At 37.9% G+C, this 19,424-nt stretch overlaps 1 protein-coding gene and 1 long non-coding RNA gene across 3 annotated transcripts in view; one reads left to right on the top strand and one right to left on the bottom strand.

The window, feature by feature from the left end:
• Positions 1-19,424, top strand: part of LOC106782269 (uncharacterized) — a 114,041-nt gene that overhangs the window by 28,151 nt on the left and 66,466 nt on the right. The gene's annotated exons all lie outside the window — the stretch shown is intronic.
• KIAA1586 lies at positions 3,626-19,423 on the bottom strand. 2 transcript variants are annotated; one of them, XM_023624305.2, is made up of 4 exons: positions 19,143-19,423; positions 18,549-18,632; positions 9,383-9,463; positions 3,626-8,499 (listed from the first exon to the last, which is right to left on the bottom strand). In XM_023624305.2, the coding sequence occupies exons 1-4, from the start codon at positions 19,161-19,163 to the stop codon at positions 6,322-6,324; spliced, it is 2,364 nt and encodes a 787-aa protein (XP_023480073.1). In that variant the 5' UTR covers positions 19,164-19,423; the 3' UTR covers positions 3,626-6,321. The 2 variants fall into 2 exon arrangements, with proteins under 2 accessions (XP_023480073.1, XP_070101836.1); XM_070245735.1 differs by lacking the exons at positions 18,549-18,632; positions 19,143-19,423 and adding an exon at positions 15,628-15,976.

Here is a 19,424-nt window from a genome sequence, read left to right as displayed (position 1 = left end):
TTTTGCTGAGGAAGACTGGCCCTGAGCTAACATCTCCTCTGGTTTATATGTGGTATGCCTGCCACAGCATGGCTTTGCCAAGCGGTGCCATGTCTGCACCCAGGATCTGAACTGGCAAATCCCAGGCTGCTGAAGTGGAATGTGCAAACTTAACCGCTGTGCCACTGGGCTGGCCCCTTGTCAGATAATTCTAATATCTCTGTCAACTGAGTGTTGGCATTTATTGATTGTCTTTTTTTATTCAAGTATTCCTGGTTCTCAGAATGACATATGATTTTTTTATTGGAACCTAGACGTATTATTTATTGTGTTATGAGACTCTAGATATTAAACTTTCTGCTTTAGTTGGTTTCCTCAGACACCATTTTAGCAGCAGAAAGGCGGACGTTGCTGCCTTTTTACTCCCATGTAGTGAAGAAATCCAGCCTCCTTAGTTAGCTTCTGATAACAGCTGAGGGGGTGAGGGGCTCCCTACTGCTGGGCAGAGGTAAAAGTCATGACTCTATTAGGGCTCCTCTGATACCACCCCAGTGGGGTGGGATCCAGAGTCAGGGTTACTTCATTATAAGCTGGCAAGGATGGAAGTCCAGACTCCCGACTTGGCCTTTCCTGGCTTGGGTAGAGGTGGTGCCGCAGTTTCTCCTGTGGTATTTGGCTGAAGTAAAGAGTTTATTGTGTAAAATACTGTGTTTTCTATCCTGCTAGACTACTCTTTCCTCATCCTTTGACTAGAGAGGGCAGGCTTTTCTTCCTGCGTGCATCCATTGTCATTTCCATGTTGCTTGCTTCTTCAGCTCCAGGCCTGAGAAATATGAGGCAAACAGAAAACTCAGGAAATTCACCGCTGTGTCATTCTGTGAGTTCTAAAGTCCTTAGCTGGTCTGCCTTCTCTCTATCTTTCAGTCTTATGTTTGTTTATACATATTTAGGGTTTTTAGTTGTATATAACAGGAGGAATGGGGGAAGCACATTTCTCCATTGATTTACTTTCAACTTTTGGTTTTATGTCTAAAATCTATTTCTTGTAGACAGACATAGTTGAGTCTTACTATTTATTAATTTTAGTAATCTCTGCTTTATTAACTGGTGTGTTTAGACCATTAGTATTTAATGTAATTATTTCTTTGGCTATATTTAAATCCACAATCATATTAGTTTTGTTTGTCCTCTCTTGTTTTTTGTTCTTCTGTACCTTTTCCTGCCTCTTTTTTGGTGTGGGGGGGTATGTGAGCATTTTTAAAAATTCCATTTTATTTATCTTGTTTTTAGTTATACCTGTTTGCATTCTTCTTTAAATTGTTGTTCTAAGAATTAAAACATAGATTCTTAACTTTCTACTTAGTTAATATCGTACCACTTTATGTAATATGTAGAAACCTTGCAATATATTTCTCTATACCACTACCCCCACTCTTTTATGCTCTATTTGTCAAGTGTTCAGCACATATGACAAAACAGTGTTATAACTTTTGCTTTGCAGAAATTAACAAGGAAAAAGCGACCTTTATATTTTCTTTTTTACCATTTCTCATGCTTTTTGGTCAAATTGGCACTACTTCTCAAAACTACTTCAACTTGAAGATACCAAAGTGTACCATTTTCCCTTTATGTGGATGAACACTCAAATTACATGTTATGACTTTTTCTGACCTTTCTCATTAACTCATGACAAGTAAAGAAATATCATTTAGCACCAATGTTTTGGTAAACTGCAACACAAACTTAAGCAATGAAACTGGGTGACAGATTGATTATAAGGTAAATTGGTTATAATGATGTTTGTGTTTGTTTTTAACATTATCAATTGCAATTTTTTAAAAAAGTTAAACATTAAAACTCTTGTTGAAAATTCTCCGTGAAAACCATGAACATCTCTACAATATTATATAAAATGAGATATTTTCAATTAATTTTTAAGAATACCTCTATTTGACTTCAAAGTAAACATAAAATGTTAATTAAGGCATAACTGTATGTCTGAAATTAAAACCTGAAGAGAATTTTATTTCCCTTAGAAGTCCACTGGGAAATAGGAATATTTGAAGATGTAAACAATTCACAAAAATGAATTGACATGTAGATAACTTCAAATACTAAGCAAACATTTAATGAACTTCTACTATGTGCTAGACACTGTTAATAAAGTTACAGACTCCTTTCAAGAAACTCACTGGCTACTAGGGGGAGAAAGGCAAAAAGTTGAACTCTTATTATAAGGGAACCAGAAAGGTTGAATTTTACTATCTTGAAGAAATTTTTCAGTAGAGGGGAAATATAGCAAACCTCATAGACTGGCTAACCTACCATTCCCTTTTCTTCTTTGCCTACCTTTACCATAGAAGCTAGGAGAGGAAAAGCTCACATTCCAAGCCTCCCTTGCAGTGAGAGATGACCATGTTGACACAATTCTGGCCAGTGAAATGTAAATCTACTTGAAAACGCTTCTGCCACAGCTTTTGATTTGCTGATGAGTATACAGGGCTCGCTCTACCCCTTGCCTTCTTGCCTCAAATCCAGCATGTCTAAAACCATGCCAGCCATCCTGTAATCCTAAGGGAAAGACCAAAAGTATCCCAGATAACACAGCAGTGACCACTGAGCTACTCAAGAAAAAGTCTACAGCCATCTCCAGATTTCTTGGTATTCAAGATTATAAATTTGTGTTTTAGAATGGCCATTTCTGAGTTAGTGTGGAGGATGAATTAAGAAGGGGCAAGAATGAAGGCAGGGAGACTTGTTAGGAAGTTGTTATAGGACTCTGAGCAAAAAAACTAATGGCCTGAACCAAGACAACTGCAGTGAGGATAGTGAGAAAAATTAAAAGGTGGAAGAGACAGGGCAAGGAGATGAAGACAGGTTTGAACATCTAAGTTTCTAGTTTGAGCAACAAGGTGGGTGGTAGTGCCATTCTCTAAAACAGATATAGTAAGGGATTGATAAATTCAGCTGTGGACATATTCAGTTTGAGATACCTATGGAACAATGTGAAAATGATGAGAAGGCAGTTGACTATGGATCTTTAAATCAAGAGTGAGGTCTGGATTGAAGGACACCAGATTTGAGAGTAACCATTTATATAGGGTAGTACTGTCCAATAGAGCTCTAAGTCACATTTGTATCCTAAAGAAAAAAACAGATATAATCAATTTTAATATTTTTATTTAACTCAATATATCCAAAATATTAAACATATTATCAAGTTATTAATGTGATAATTTACATGATGTCTTTAAAATCTGATGTGTATTTTACACTTAAAGCACATCTCAACTTCTCTGAACGCCTTTATCACAAATACTTGACTTGTATACAAATTTCATAAAATTTAAAGTTGAAAAAGTAGGTTCATAAACCCAAATTGTTCTAAACACAGTTAAGTCTTCCAGTAGCTGAAAGAAAATCATTTTCCTTTGTTATTTTCATTCACAGTGAAAAAGATCCCGTTCATCTTTTTAAAAATAATTGACTTGCCTTCAGAGCCAAAGCTGATCAGTTTGAAAACTACATTTGTCCAATTTAAGTAAATTCAGTAAATCTTGTGTAGCTCAGTATTGTTAACACTGAATTCAGAGTTAAGTAAGTCAAAAAGCAACTCTAAATTTTTTTTTTTTTTTAAAGCTTGGCATTTTTTTTTTTTTTTTTAGATTTTTTAATTTTTTCCTTTTTCTCCCCAAAGCCCCCCCGGTACATAGTTGTGTATTCTTCGTTGTGGGTCCTTCTAGTTGTGGCATGTGGGACGCCGCCTCAGCGTGGTTTGATGAGCAGTGCCATGTCCGCGCCCAGGATTCGAACCAACGAAACACTGGGCTGCCTGCAGCGGAGCGCGCGAACTTAACCACTCGGCCACGGGGCCAGCCCCAAAGCAACTCTAAATTTATCAAGAAACATTTTTCAAAATTTTCTTTTAATTTTTGTAGTAAATTTACATAACTGTCAAATACAGTTAAAATCTTGTGCATACTGATTCATATTAGAAAAATGTGTAAAACTGTTGACTTTTACAAGTTTCAATTTCAAAACAAATTCTAGTACTTGTCTAGATAGTGCACAAGTAGGCTTTTTCCTTTCTTTGGAGCTTCAAATTTAGATCATTCATCTGTCATGTGATATTGGGGAGCAAACTGCCATCTTTTCCTTGATTATTAAAATATTTGGCTAGCATTTCTTTGTTGCAAGAAAACCTGGAGCTGCTGTTAACAGTACAGTAAGTTTTGTAGAACTCTTTCACAATTCAACCAACTGGCAGAGCACACAAAATCATTAAATTCAGTCTTTTAATTCTTTCAGCAATCCTATCAGCTGATGTTGATTCATAGCATTTTCACTCATATAATGATCACTTAACAAATGTACCCATGGTGCCTGTCGTAGAGACTATTTTGGAAAACTGAGCACAAATATTTTCAAACTGTGTCATAGAGTAGAATGAAGAAATAAGGGAAACATTAGGATCATTCAAAAATTCCAATGAAATCTAACTTTTGACCTAACCTAGCTGGAATGCTATTATTGTGACAAATTTTTTTCTCATCTAGCTGAAAGTCTTCTGACAAATATAAAAGATTAAAAAATAACTACAGAAGTTTGATTTTTTAGGCCATGAATTGAAACGGTTTCTTCTTAAATGTTTAAGTACTATGAGATAAAATGTACTCCTAGTATTACTTGGGCACCATTTCATATTACACAGCTCATTTAAAGCTGAAGAAAAGCACTTGTCATTTTTCAGATTTTGAATCAATCTTTGATGTGGCTACAATTGTCCTGTATTCTACAAGCAATGTTTGGTGACTTAACTAAAGACTTGGCACTTTTTTTTTTTTTTAAAGATTTTATTTTTTCCCTTTTCTCCCCATAAGCCCCTCAGTACATAGTTGTATATTCTTCCTTGTGGGTCCTTCTAGTTGTGGTATGTGGGACGCTGCCTCAGCGTGGTTTGATGAGCAGTGCCATGTCCGCACCCAGGATTCGAACTGACGAAACACTGGGCCGACTGCAGCGGAGCGCATGAACTTAACCACTCGACCACGGGGCCAGCCCCAAGACTTGGCACTTTTTTAACAAAACATTTGGAGGGTTTAACTCATAATTTTCTAAGAATTTCTGTAACTGAAATAATTTTAGTATCTACCCATCTAAAACTAGTTTTTTTCATGGAAGAATCCAAGTATTTTATATCTGGCCAAACTTACAAGCTCAATCCTTTTAAAAATTGTTAAAAAAAATTTTTGTTGGACATTTAATTCTGATTTCAGGCAACTAACTTTTGACCTTTGAAAATTCATTCAATGATTATGCACTTGCTAAAACTGTCTCAATATTATCCCCTTTTACTGTCTTAAGTAACAGCTTGTGTTTCTCTGCCACAGTAAACTGCAGTTGTCATTCATCATAAAATCTGCAATGAATCTTCTTCCAGTCTGTTTACTGTTCCAGTTGTAGTCCTAGCTTCTGCATCTCTACTTCTTTTCCAGTATGCCTTCATTTTGAATTTTAAAATTTGTTCATATTCATGTCTAAACTAGAAAAATTATAATTTAAGTATTTCAATTTAGTTACCTTATGGTTTACATAAGTTTCAGTTATTCCTGTTGTCTGTATAAAATATTCAGATAAACATGCTATAAAGTTACGTCGATTCATAGAAAAAATAATTTGCATTGAATCCATCTGTTGACACCAACTCAATCAGTGATGTGTTTATGTGATACCAGACATGATACATGAATCTGACAGACACACTACAACAATCACATCTTAAGCAAGGTAACAAATGTATTTCTAAAAGAAGAGTTGAGTTAAAAATATTTTACTCTGTTAGTTTATATATTTAATTAAAATTAAATAAAAAATTTACTTTCTTATTCCTACTGCACTCACTTCAAGTGCTTAGTAGTCACATGTTGCTAGTGGCTACTGTATTAGTGCAGATATGGAAATGAGAAAGAGCACAGCCAAAAGGCTTGCAGTTTTAACTCCATTTCTTTTATTTGATGTAACTTCCAGCTTAGAACTTATCTGGGTTCTGCTATTCTCTTGCATCTTTACTCAAAGTAAAACAAAGAAAAGTGGAAATTGTTCTATGTTCTGTACAGCACTCCTTGGAATATATTTTATGGCCCACTCTAGCAGACGTGGACCAATCTCTAAAAAACTATAGCTCCTAAAAGCAATCATCAACTTTTTGTCTTTGGAGAATGCCTTTTAAACAGCAATGTGCTGAAAAGAGTTTTAACAACTGGCTTTCAAAAAAAAATATATGTATGTATCTAAAAGATGTGTAGCATACAATTTACAAGTGATAAAAGCGCACACAATACTCTATTCTAAGTTCCATATAGCCAAGCGATTCTCACAGAAGGCTTTTGATTTTTGCCGAACTCTTGTATCTGTAGCCAACCTATGGTTGCAATTTGACCAGGATTTTACAAATGGAGTTGCATCCCAATCTGCTAACTCTTTCCCCAACAAATTTATTGTCATCAAATCTGATATGTGATCTATTGTTAGACTATTTCTCACCCTTGTACAAATTATGTTCATTAAATTGAAACCTCTTTCAGCTTCAGCACTATTGACTGCAATAGTGCTAACTATCTTTTTAGCTTTCTGTATACTTGTAGGAATTGAAACATTGTTTGATTTTATATTATTACTTACAAATTCCCGAAAATCATTCAAATCAATCTCATATTTCAAAATTTCACAGAGATGAAATAATTTTTTTTCACCAGCTATCCATGGTGAAGTTATTTCTTCATAGGGCCATGTAGAAGGTTCTAGCACATCAAAATAATTAAAAATACTTTCATCATGGTTTCTGTCACATAAGAGACGTAAGTTCATGTGTTGAATTATATTTTCTAATAACATATTCCTAGGAAGGGCATTAAATTCATTACTTTTGTTAAATGGAATATCTTTAAACTTATCTGACTTAATCAAACCTTCAATTTGAGATTCATGCTTTCCAGTACCAATTTTTAAATTTTCCAAAGCTCTTATGGTACGTTTGATCAATTTTTGTGCTTTCTGAATGTTAGTTGATCTTGACTGCAATGCAGTTGAAAGTAATGAAAATTCTTCAAGAATGTCAATCATTAAAGCAAGGTCTTGCAAGAAATTAATGTTAGCTAATCTCTTTGCTAAACCAGAATAAGAATGAGAAAAATGCATATATAATACAGGATATGCACGCCATACAGCAGTAGCAGCTTGTAAACTACACGCTGCCCATCTTGGTCCCATTACCCGGCCAATTTTAACAATTTCAATTTCAAGGTCTTTAGGTACAGTTTCTAAAAGCTTGTTTTGACTTTTATTAGACTGATGATAAATGGAATAAATTTTATCAAGAAATATTTTAAAGTGATTAACTTGTTTTATTTCAGATATTGAATCATCAAGCGACAATTGCAATCGATGGTTTAAACAGTTCCAAATAATGATTTCAGGAAAATTTTCTAACAACTTTGTAGCTACTCCAGATTTTCTTCCCAGCATTATATTAGCACCATCAGAACAAAATGCGATTAAATTTGCTTTTAAATATTCATTAGTAAAGCCACAATCATTTAAAGTACTCAATAATGTATTGAAAATACACTCTGCTGTGGTTGACACCAACTCTTTTAAAGCAACAAATAACATGACTGGTGCAGGAGCTGACTGAACTGTGCACTGGATATAAATTACTAGCGTGCTTTTCTTTGAAACTGTAGATGCCTCATCAATTATAATACAGATTTTGGCATTCTCTTCTATAATATTTTTAAATATCTTCATCTTCATTTCTTTTGCAATATGTTCTGCTATTCTTGTTGCACTATATCGTGTATTTAAACAATTGACCTCTCCATTTTCCTCTTGTAATTCTACTGCCCCCTCAATATCAGATAAAGGTCTATTATGTTTTACTAAACTGTAAACAGTATTGAAAACTTTCACAGTAGCATCAATATTTTTATTATTTTGTTTATGCACTAAATTAGAAATCGAGCCATTAACTGATTCCTTTAACAATTCCTGAATTTTACCATGGGCTTTAGAAACATCATGTTCCCTGATTTTTTTCCGCAGAGAAGCTTGTCTAGTAGTTTTATTACTGCCGTTAGGAGTTACTAAATATGCAATCCATTCCTTGGACACATGGACATGCTTTTCTGCTTTTGATCCCAAATGCCGAACTGTTGAGCAATCCTTACATCCTAATTTACCTTCTTTTATTTCAAGCCATTTGTACTGCTCTGTAAACATAAGTGCTTGTTTTTCATTCCAACAATCTGGAAGCACAAGATTATCTATTTCTTCCTTTGATGAACATGATGGTTTTTCTTCAATGACTGGTTGTTCAACATATTTGAAATTTGATTCCTTTGACTTAGACAATCCACGGTGATTTTTGTTCCTATTATTACTTTCTGTGTCTGTTTTCACCTTCTTCACATTTATAAAATGCAAAAAATCACCCTGTCGTTTTGGCATTTTAGGGAAGAGAATCTGAAAAATAATTTTACATATGTAAGTAAAATTCCTAACAACACTTTAAGGATTAACATAAAAAGTTATATTAATGATCCTTATACACTTTTAGAAATAAATTTTAAACTAAAATACCTGCCTTGATTTTGTTTATACATATAATTTCAATATGACTTGCTATTTCTTCAAAAAGCCACTATCACTTTTTAAAACTCTATAGCCAATAATGTCACAAAATCTGACTGAATGTTTGGTTATCACCCAATTCAACAAAGCAGTTGCTCATATGATTTATAATGTGAAGAGTGGCTGATATTTTCATTTACATTAATAAGATGAAAGTGAAAAAATGAAGATGTATATCAGAACTCCACTCATTCATCAATGACAACATCAACCTTTTTGTTGAAGCAATGAAGAGTTTTCAAATATTGCAAGATTTCCTCAGTTTTTCATACAGCAGACAGTCTAGCAGTTAAGAGACATATCGACGTATCACATTTTTAGACCTAATCTGTAATAACATTTTATCTATCATTTTCTTTAGTTTAGACAATCAACAAACAGTAAATCAAGGCGATTTGTTGTTTGCCGATTACCTTGGTGTAAGTACTTCCATCATGCTGCAGGAGCACATTGTTAGATAGTATTCCTAGCATACAGATATAATAGATGTAAATAACTTCAAGTGCATAGATATTAGGATATAGTGAGTTCTGAGTATTACCTTAAAGGTAACAATAATTTATTTACTTGTAAGTTTATATACGTTAATTTTTAATAATGGCTATGTTTAGCAATCAGCTCACAAAGTGCTTGAAAATTTAACAATTGGTTCTTACGAGCACGCACACTATTGCATTTAATGATAGAATTGAAAAAACAAATATAATATACGTACGTCACTATAGTAAGTGCTAGGCTCTTCATCATCACCACAGACCAAGTCAATGTATTGAAGAATAGGTCTTGATGGTCCTTCCTAAAAAAATGAAGTGAGCAAATATACAACTCATGAACAATCACTCAAACCAAACTTGCATTTACAATCAGCAGGGTTGTTTTTGTTGGAATTAGCAAGAATTCTTGTGAGGCGAAGCCTAGCAGGTGGCACAGAATAATCAGAAACAAAAGCAGCACAGGAAGATTCAGAATAGATGCATATGTAACGATGACAAAACCCACAAAGGGCCTAAATCCATGTAGAAGAATAAAGCCATGTAGATTCCTTTGGAAATGGGAAATAGTACAGGGACAGTGTTAAAAAGACACAGATATCAGGGTACAATATTTTTAAACTGGGGTGGTTATCAATAATCTTTGATATCTAAACTCAAAATCATGGAATTCTTTGATAGCTCCACTTCATCCTCCACATCCTTAAACAATCAAACCCTGAATCTTCTCTATCCTTTTTTTTTTATTATTGAGTTAATAACAGTTTACATCAATGTGAGATTTCAGTTGTACATTGTTTCTTGACTGTCACCACAGAAGTGCTCCCCATCACCCCCAGAGCCCTGCCACGCCCCTTCCCCTGGTAACCACTGAACTGTTTTCTTTGTCCCAGTACTTGATTATATTCCAAGTATGAGTGAAATCATAGTGTTTGTCTTTCCCAGTCTGGCTTATTTTGCTTAGCATAATTCCCTCTAGGTCCTTCCATGTTACTGCAAATGGGATGAATTTTTTTTTTTCCTGGCTAAGTAGTATCCCATTGTATATATGTATATATATATACACCACATCTTCTTTATCCAATCATTGGTCGATGGGCACTTGGGTTATTTCCATGTCTTGACTATTGTGAAAAGTGCTGCAATGAAAAGTGCATATGTTACTTTGGATTGTTGATTTCAAACTGTTTGGGTAGACACCCAGTAGTGGGATAGCTGGGTCATATGGTAGGTCTATTTTTAGTTTTTTGAGGAATCTCCATACTGTTTTCCATAGTGGTTACACCAGTTTGCATTCCCACCAGCAGTGTGTGAGGGTTCCCTTCTCTCCACACCCTCTCCAACATGTTATTTTTAGTCTTAGTGATTATAGCCATTTTAACAGGCCATAAGGTGGTATCTTAGTATAGTTTTGATTTGCATTTCCTTGATGATTAGTGATGTTGAACATCTTTTCATGTGTTTATTGGACATCTGTATATCTTCTTTAGAAAAATGTTCATCTCCTCCGCCCACTTTTTGATCAGGTTGTTTGCATTTTTATTGCTCATTTCTGTGAGTTCCTTATATATTATGGAGATTAACCCCTTGTCAGATATATGACTTGCAAACATTTTCTCCCAATTGGTAGGTGGCTCTTTGTTTTGATCCTAGTTTCTTTTGCGTTGCAGAAGCTCTTTAGTCTGATGAATTCCCACTTTTTATTTTTTTCGTTTCTCTTGTCTGAGAGGACATGGTATTTGAAAAGATCGTTTTTTGTTAGATGTCAAAGAGCACACTGCCAATCTTATCTTCCAGGAGTTTTATAGTTTCAGGTTATATCTTCAAGTCTTTGATCTATTTTGAGTTTATTTTTGTGTATGGTGTGAGACAGTGGTCTACCTTCATTCTTTTGCATGTGGCTGTCCAGTTTTCCCAACACCATTTATTGAAGAGACTGTCTTTTCTCCATTGTATGTTCTTGGCACCTTTGTCGAAGATTAGCTGACCATAGATGTTGGTTTTATTTCTGAGTGCTCAGTTCTCTTCCATTGATCTGTGTGTCTCTTTTTGTAAAAGTACCCTGCCATTTTGGTCACTATGGCTTTGTAGTACATTTTGAAGTCAGGGATTGTGATACCTCCAGCTTAGTTCTTTTTTCTCAGGATTGCCTTAGCAATTCGGGGTCTTTGATTGCCCCATATGAATTTTAGGGTTCTTTGCTCTATTTCCTTGAAGAATGTCATTGGGATTCTGATAGGGATTGCACTGAATCTGTAGATTGCTTTGGGTAGTATGGACATTTTACCTATGTTTATTCTTCCAATCCATCAGCAAGGAATCTCTTTAAGTCATTATCAATGTCTCTCAGTAATGTCTTATAGTTTTCGTTGTATAAGTTTTGATTTGCATTTCCTTGATGATTAGTGATGTTGGTTAAATTTATTTCTAGGTGCTTAATTTTTTTAGTTGCGATTGTAAGTGGAATTATATTTTTGAGTTCTCTTTGTGTAAGTTCGTTATTGGAGTATAGAAAAACAACAGATTTTTGTAGGTTGACTCTGTACTCTGCAACTTTCCTGTAGTTGTTAATTATTTCTATTAGTTTTCCAATGGATTTTTTTGGGTTTTCTATATATAAGATCAGGTTGTCTGCAAACAGCAAGAGGTTCACTTCTTCCCTCCCTATTTGGATTCCTTTTATTCCTTTCTCTTGCCTAATTGCTCTGGCCAAAACCTCCTGTACTATGTTGAATAAGAGTGGTGATAGTGGGCATCCTTGTCTTGTTTCTGTTCTCAGGGAGATGGTGCTCAGTTTTTGCCCATTGAGTATGATGTTGGCTGTGGGTTTGTCATATATGGCCTTTATTATGTTGCGGTGATTTCCTTCTATGCCCATTTTGTTCAGAGTTTTTATCATAAATGGCTGTTGGATCTTGTCAAATGCTTTCTCTGCATCTATTGAGATGATCATGTGGTTTTTAGTCCTCAATTTGTTGATGTGGCGTATCACATTGATTGATTTGTGGATATTGAACCATCCCTGCATCCCTCGTATGCATCCCACTTGATCGTAATGTAAGATCCTTTTAATGAATTGCTGAATTTGGGTTGCCAAAATTTTGTTGAGAATTTTTGCATCTACGTTCATCAGCGATATTGGTCTGTAGTTTTCCTTTTTTGTGCTGTCCTTGTCAGGCTTTGCTATCAGAGTGACATTGGCCTCGTAAAATGTGTTAGGAAATGTTCCATCCTCCCTAATTTGTTGGAATAGCTTGAAAAGGCTACGTATTAAATCCTCTCTGAAAGTTTGGTAGAATTCCCTAGGAAAGCCATCTGGTCCTGGGGTTTTATTCTTTGGGATGCTTTGGATTGCTGTTTCAATTTCTTTCCTTGTGATTGGTCCATTCAGATTGTCTGTTTCTGCTTGACTCAGCTTTGGGAGGTTGTAAGAGTCTAAGAATTTATCCATTTCCTCTAGGTTATCCATTTTGTTGGCATATAGTTTTCAGTAGTATTCTCTTATAATCCATTGAATTTCTGTGGAGTCTGTTATTTCTTCTCTTTCATTTCTGATTTTGTTTATTTGAACTTTCTCTCTTTTTTTCTTTGTAAGTCTGGCTAGGGGTTTGTCAGTTTTATTTATCTTCTCAAAGAACCAGCTCTTTGTTTCATTGATCCTTTCTACTGCCTTTTTTGTTTCAATAGCATTTATTTCTGCTCTCATTTTTATTATTTCTCCTCTTCTGTTGACTTTGGGCTTTGTTCTTTTTCTAATTCAGTTAGGTGTAATTTGAGATTACTTATTTGGGATTATTCTTGTTTGTTAAGGTGAGCCTGTGTTGCGATGAATTTCCCTCTTAACATAGCTTTTGCTGCATCCCATATGAGTTGGTATGGCATGTTATCATTTTCATTTGTCTCCAGATGTTTATTTCTTAATTTCTTCAATGATCCTTTGCTTGTTCAATAGCATATTGTTTAGTCTCCACATCTTTGTCCCTTTCTCAGCCTTTTTCTTGTAATTAATTTCTAGCTTTAAAGCATTATGATCAGAGAGGATGCTTGTTATTATTTCAATTTCTTTAAATGTACAGAGGGCAGTCTTGTTTCCTAACATATGGTCTGGTCTATCCTTCAGAATGTTCCCTGCACACTTGAGAAGAATGTGTATTCTGCTGTTTTTGGATGGAGTGTTCTATATATGTCTATTAAGTCCAACTGTTTTAGCTTTTCATTTAATTCCAGTTTCCTTGTTGATTTTCTGTCTGGATGATCTATCCATTGACGTGCATGGGGTATTGAGGTCCCCTACCAGTATTCTGTTATTTTTAATATCTTCTTTTAGGTTTGTTAATAGTTGCTTTATGAACTTTGGTGCTCCCGTGTTGGGTGCACAAATATTTATAAGAGTTATTTCATCTTGATGGAGTGTCCCTTTGATCATTATATATTGCCCCTTTTTACCTGCCTTATGTTTGCCTACTTTGTCTGATATAAGTATTGTGACACCTGCTTTCTTTTGTTTGCCATTAGCTTGGAGTATCATCTTCCACCCCTTCACTCTGAGCCTGTATCTGTCGTCGGAGCTGAGATGTTGTTCCTGGAGGCAACTAATTGTTAGATCTTGTTCTCCAATCCATCTTGCCACTCTGTGTCTTTTTATTGGAGAGTTCAATCCATTTTCATTGAGGGTGATTATTGATGTATGAGGGCTTAATGCTGTCATTATATCACTCGTTTTCCGGTTTTCCTGCATTTCCTTTGTTTCTTGTCATGTGTGTTTTGTTCTACCCATTGAATTCTGCAGTTTTTTATGCTGTGTTTGTTTTTTCCTTATTTATTTTTTGTGTCTCTGTTCTGCTTTTTAGTTTAGTAGTAGTTTAGTACCCTGAACTTTGTATTCAGAATCTTGTGGATAACATAGTCCGTTTTCTGATCACCTGTTATTTCCTTAGTCTAAACTGATTCAGTCCCTTCCCTCCTCCCCTCCTAAGTCGTTATTCTCATATCTGATTCCAACTTGTGTTGTGAGTGTGTCACAAGTGACAAGATTGTCTTTGTTTTTGGTGTTTTCCTTCACTTTAGCCTAATGCTATAGTTGAATATTTGCTATCCTATTCTGATTCTGTCTATCTGTCTCCTTACTCTGTGTTTTGTGACTCCTTTCTTTCTTTTTTCAGGTATGAGAGCCTTCCTAAGGATTTCTTGTGGGGGTAGGAGTCTCATGGTTAGGAAGTCCTTTAGCTTTTGTCTGTCTGGGAAAGATTTAATTTCTCCCTCATATCTGAAGGATATTTTTGCTGGATAGAGTATTCTTGGATGAAAATTTTTATCTTTTAAAGTTTTGAATATGTCATTCCATTTTCTCCTACTTTGTAAAGTTTCTTCAGAGAAATCTGCTGAAAGTCTGATAGGGGTTCCTTTGTAGGTTATTTTCTTCTGCCTTGCTGCCCTGAGTATTCTTTCTGTCATTCATTTTTGCCAGTTTTACTACTATATGCCTTGCAGTAGGTCTTTTTACATTGACAAACCTAGGAGATCTGAAAGCTTCCTCCACACACATTTCCCTCTCATTCCCTAGATTTGGGAAGTTCTCTGCTATTACCTTTGAGCATGCTTTCTCCTCCATTCTCCTTCTCTTCACCTTCTGGGATACCTGTAATTCTTATGTTGCATTTCCTCATTGAGTTGGACATTTCTCAGAGACTTTCTTCATTTCTTTTTAGTCTCAGTTCTGTCTCCTCCTCTGTCTGGAGCAATTCAAAATGTCTATCTTCAATTATGCTGATTTGCTCCTCTATGGTGTCCACACGAGCATTCAGGGAATCCGTATTTTGTTTTATCTCTTCCATTGTGTCTTTCATCTCTAGAATTTTTGACTGATTCTTCTTTCTAGTTTCAATCTCTTTTGTGAAGTAGCTCCTGAACTCGCTGAATTGTTTTTCTATATTCTCTTTTACCTCAATGAGTTTTCTGACGATAGCTATTTTGACTCCATTGTCGTTTAGTTTACTTTACTTATTTCTGAGTCCTCAGGTATGAATTCTGGATATTTATTGTTTTCTGTCTGTTCTGGAGATTTGATGAACTGCCTGATGTTGGAAGAATGGGGTTTTCCCACTGCGGTATTATTTGGTTGCATTTACAGCCTATCGCCACTGGATGGGGGTCAAGAGCTGTGTATTCTGAGCCCTCCCCCTTCAGCCGAGATGGCACACTACAGGTCAGAAGAGGGGCGCCTTCTCCTGTGTGCAGTCCCCAGTTTACCGATCAGCTCTTGCTATCTGTTCTTCTGGGGCCTTGGCTTGATGAGGTCCCCCTTGCAAAAGCTTTCGCCCGGTTAGAGGGCTTCCTTCTAAGCTGCAAGGGCCCTAGGGTGTCCTGGGTGATCTCGCGGAAGTGCGACCCCGCCACTGCTCCCTCCCTCACAGAGCCTCCCACGGCAGTGATCCCAGTCTTTAGGGGAGGGAGCGAAGTTCTTTCTTACCCTGTTCCAGCTCCTCTGAGGGGGGGATCCAGCCTCTCTACACACTGTCGTGTGGCTGCCATGACCTTCCGAGGATTCCTGTGCTTTTAGCGTATTTTCTGTTGGAATATGATTGCTCCTTTTTCTTGTTATGTTGGAGTGGACAGAGTCCCGGGCAAGCTCACTCCGCCATGATGCTGATGTCACCTTCTCTATCCTTTCTTAACACACATACTACCTTCAACATAAACCAGGCCTTAAATTCCCCAGTCAAAAACCTGGATTTTTTTCTACAGGCAAAGGAATCAATATAGCATTGAGATGGGAACAAAATTAGAGCTGTGTTGCTAGAAGATCAGGAGAGTATGAACTGTGGGAAGACCAGTAACAAGATAATCAATCCAGACAAATGGTAATGCAGTACAAAAACAGAGTGAGGACAAGAGAACAATGAGGAAGTACACTCTTCTGTATCTATATTTCACTAAAATTTCTACCAAAGACAAGGGCTCTTTTTGTACTCCCAAATTGTTATCATTCCTTTCTTTCAGCATATTGTGTTTAGTTTGGGGCTATGTATATGGCAGAACACAAAGAGGATGCTGTGCCACAATGTAGACTGAAGGCTGGAAAATGAGATATATACAAAAAGACCAAGGAATCCAAATCAGAATACATCAAGTAGTAATACACTTCTTGATAAAAAATATAAAAACAACACAAAAAGTGTTCTTTTTGTATCTGAACAACTCTCAAGCAGAAAACTGAACCCAGCAGCATTTCATCTTTCCTGGACAGTACTACAAAAAACACAGAGAAATAAGCATATCCTAGTGGAACCCAGCATAGGATGAAGTTACATAAGTAAATTCTGTCTCTGAATGTGTTTGAAAGTAGAATTATATTATCATTGCTTTTTATGTGGGACCATTTAAAGGCAAACGGAATATTTTTACTAGGTTCTTTCTGGTACTGCAATTCCACTTAGAGCATACAATTCACTTCTTATGGAGCTGTCAAATCTTTCATCCTCTATTTGGAAACAAGTCTAAAGAGAAGAGATTATACCAAGCTGGATGTACAAAACTCTGGATGCAAAGATACAAAATATTCTCTATATTTAAAAGAAAACTCAAATTTAGAGCTTTAAACCTCAGCTGAACACAAGCTAATATATTAATTCAGTTAGAATTTACAGTATAGGAGTCAGCCCCATGGCTGAATGGTAAGTTCACATGCTCCACTTCGGCAGCCCGGGGTTTCACCGGTTCGGATCCTGAGCGCAGACATGGCACTGCTCGTCAAGCCATGCTGAGGCGACATCCCCCATATCATCACAACCAGAAGGACCTACAACTATACAACTATGTACGGGGGCCTTTGGGGAGAAGAAGAAGGAAGAAAAAAAAGATTGGCAACAGATGTTAGCTCAGGTGCCAATCTTTAAAAAAAAGAAAAAAGAATTTACAATATAATTATTTATTCCTCAGAGTATTACACAAACTTACAGCTATTGACTTTTACAACCTTAATTTTGTAGATTCCTTCTATGTTTCTCAAAGTAAGGCACATAGATCATAAATACACGTCACTGCTACCTATAGTTGCACAAAACACCATCAAGATCATAGTCCCATTCATCTGTCTTCATCCCACTGTCAGAAGGAACCAAAATTATTTCTCCTAGATCAATGGAATCCTCTTTCCAAATGTTTTTCAGGACAAAAACCAGACACTGTGGTCTTCAATTTCCATATATCACTTACTTTTCACCATAGGGGAGGCAGAGTCAGCATACAACCCCTCTTGATATCCCTAAATTTATAAAACTTCAAGTGTCAAGAAAAGAGTATCATATGCATTATTAATGGGGAAGCATGTCAAGGAAAGGATCTTGTAAAGAATTACTATACAACCCTACTACAACAACAATGTTAACACTACAATTTTTAGGCAAAAAATGCTGATTTTAAAAATAAGTGATTTACTTGGTTACCCTAAACCTACTATTGCAATTAAAAAACATTACACAGCACACATTTAAAGAAAAATTATACAGCATTAATAGCAAACTCAGCTAATCACAGAAATCAGAGGAAGAGTGTTTTAGGGAAGAAGTGTTTTTAGCTAGCTAAGACACCACTTTAAACAGCAGCTTTGTAAAAACTTTAATAAGAGTTTGAGGGGTAAATAATCCCAAAATGTATAATGACACCCCATTTGGTTTTCAAAACCAACACTTTATAAAGTGTGTTCAGAAAGCTACATACCCCTGAATTTGTGCTAAAATGAAGAGTCCTGGGCTGCACCATGAAATTCTGATTCAACAGGTCTGGAGCGGGGTCCAGGAATCTGCCCATTACACTTGAAAACTACTGCCTCCAGGGGAATAAACCCAGACAGATATCGTATGTTCCTGGTGATGCAGGATCTCTGTTATGACAATCAATTGCTGCACTAGTGTGACCTGATCTCAGAGGTTAGAGGAGTCTTGCAGCTATTTGCCTTCACGCTATGAAGCTACATAACGCTCAGATTTCCAGTTCCTGCACCCTTCTTCTTCTTTTCTACTTCTGTCCTCATCAGTAGCCCTCCCTTCTCCCTAACCTGGGTGTCGTCTTTTAAAAGTTACTCTTGCCCCATTTCAAAACACAGTCTAGAGACAAAACCTTGGGTACATTGAGTATAAAATGGCCCTAAATGCAGGCAGGAGAAGCGTGATGGAGTGCACAACGTGTACCTTAGGCCACCGTCTTTGTGATGGCTCCCGCGGTGGCTCAGAGACCCCTTCTGGGAAATATAGCGCTAGGCCACGCTCACAGTGCCTGGTACCCGTCAGACACACACACATTTGCTGAATGATGGATGAGCAGATGAGGTGCAATCTCATTACCAACCACACAGTCTTGGACTCGGGAAACGCGAAGGTCGCTGCTACTTACGCTAACAAACTGAATGTCATCTTCGTTTTCATCCGTTGTCGACTCGGATGCCTCCGGCCCAGCTGGAGGGACAGATTCTATTATCTATAAAAATAAGCCAGAACACGCTCAGCTGTACCGCCACATGCTTGGGGCAACAGATTTCTCCAAAAGGAACAAAAAAGGAAGAGCTTCTTCAACAAAAAGCTCTGGAGGAAGCCGAACGAGCGCAAGGCCCCGCGACCCCGGCCGAGGACAGAGCTCGGGGTCGGGTCCTGCCGCCGCGGGCGCGGGCGCGGGCGCGGGATGGGCCCGCCCGCCAGAACGAGCCCCCAGCCCGACTCCCCCTCCCAGGCCGGAGGGCCGCGAGCCCACCACCCAACAGCAAGCCGGCTCCAAGGGCCGCTCCCCGGGCAGGCCTGCGGCGACGAGGGCCCGGCGAGGGGCAGGGCCGGGGGCGGCCATTGTTGCCGCCGGTCCCCGCGCAGCCCCGCACCAGGCCCGCCCTGGGACGCCGAGGGGCCGGGTCGCCGCCGCCGCCGAGCTCCGGGAGCCCCGGCCGAACGCCAGCGCCTCGCGGGCGGCGAGGACCCGCGGCGCCGCCCGACTGCTCACCTCCGCCCCCGGCTCTCCCATTTCTCCGACGGCCCGACTGACAGCACCGCCGCTGCTGCTCAACCTGCCGCCGCCGCCGCCGCCACGACGTCCCTTCCCGCCCGGCCCCGCTCCGCGCCGCCGTCACCCGCCCCTGCGTGAGCGCCGACGCCGCGGGCGGAAACAGGCGCAAAACCGCTTCAAAGGGAGGAGCGGCCCGCCCGGGCCAGCTACCCCGGAGCCGCCTCCGCTCGCTCCCGGCTTTCCTTCCTCGCGCGCAGGATGCTGGGAATTGTAGTTCTG

This window comes from Equus caballus, chromosome 20, assembly GCF_041296265.1.
Source record: "Equus caballus isolate H_3958 breed thoroughbred chromosome 20, TB-T2T, whole genome shotgun sequence".
Lineage (NCBI taxonomy): Eukaryota > Metazoa > Chordata > Mammalia > Perissodactyla > Equidae > Equus > Equus caballus.
The sequence above is the reverse complement of the archived record's forward strand: the minus strand, read 5'-3'. Positions and strand labels throughout refer to the sequence as shown.

Bases quoted from the DNA above. Each gene is read 5' to 3' on its own strand.
- KIAA1586 (XM_023624305.2), bottom strand. From the start codon at position 19,163: ATGGGAGAGCCGGGGGCGGAG. The intron at 9,464-18,548 runs GTAAGTAGCAGC...TCATTTTTTTAG, and splicing joins ATGACATTCAGTTTGTTAGC to GAAGGACCATCAAGACCTAT. The intron at 8,500-9,382 runs GTACGTATATTA...ATTATTTTTCAG, and splicing joins CTAGCACTTACTATAGTGAC to ATTCTCTTCCCTAAAATGCC.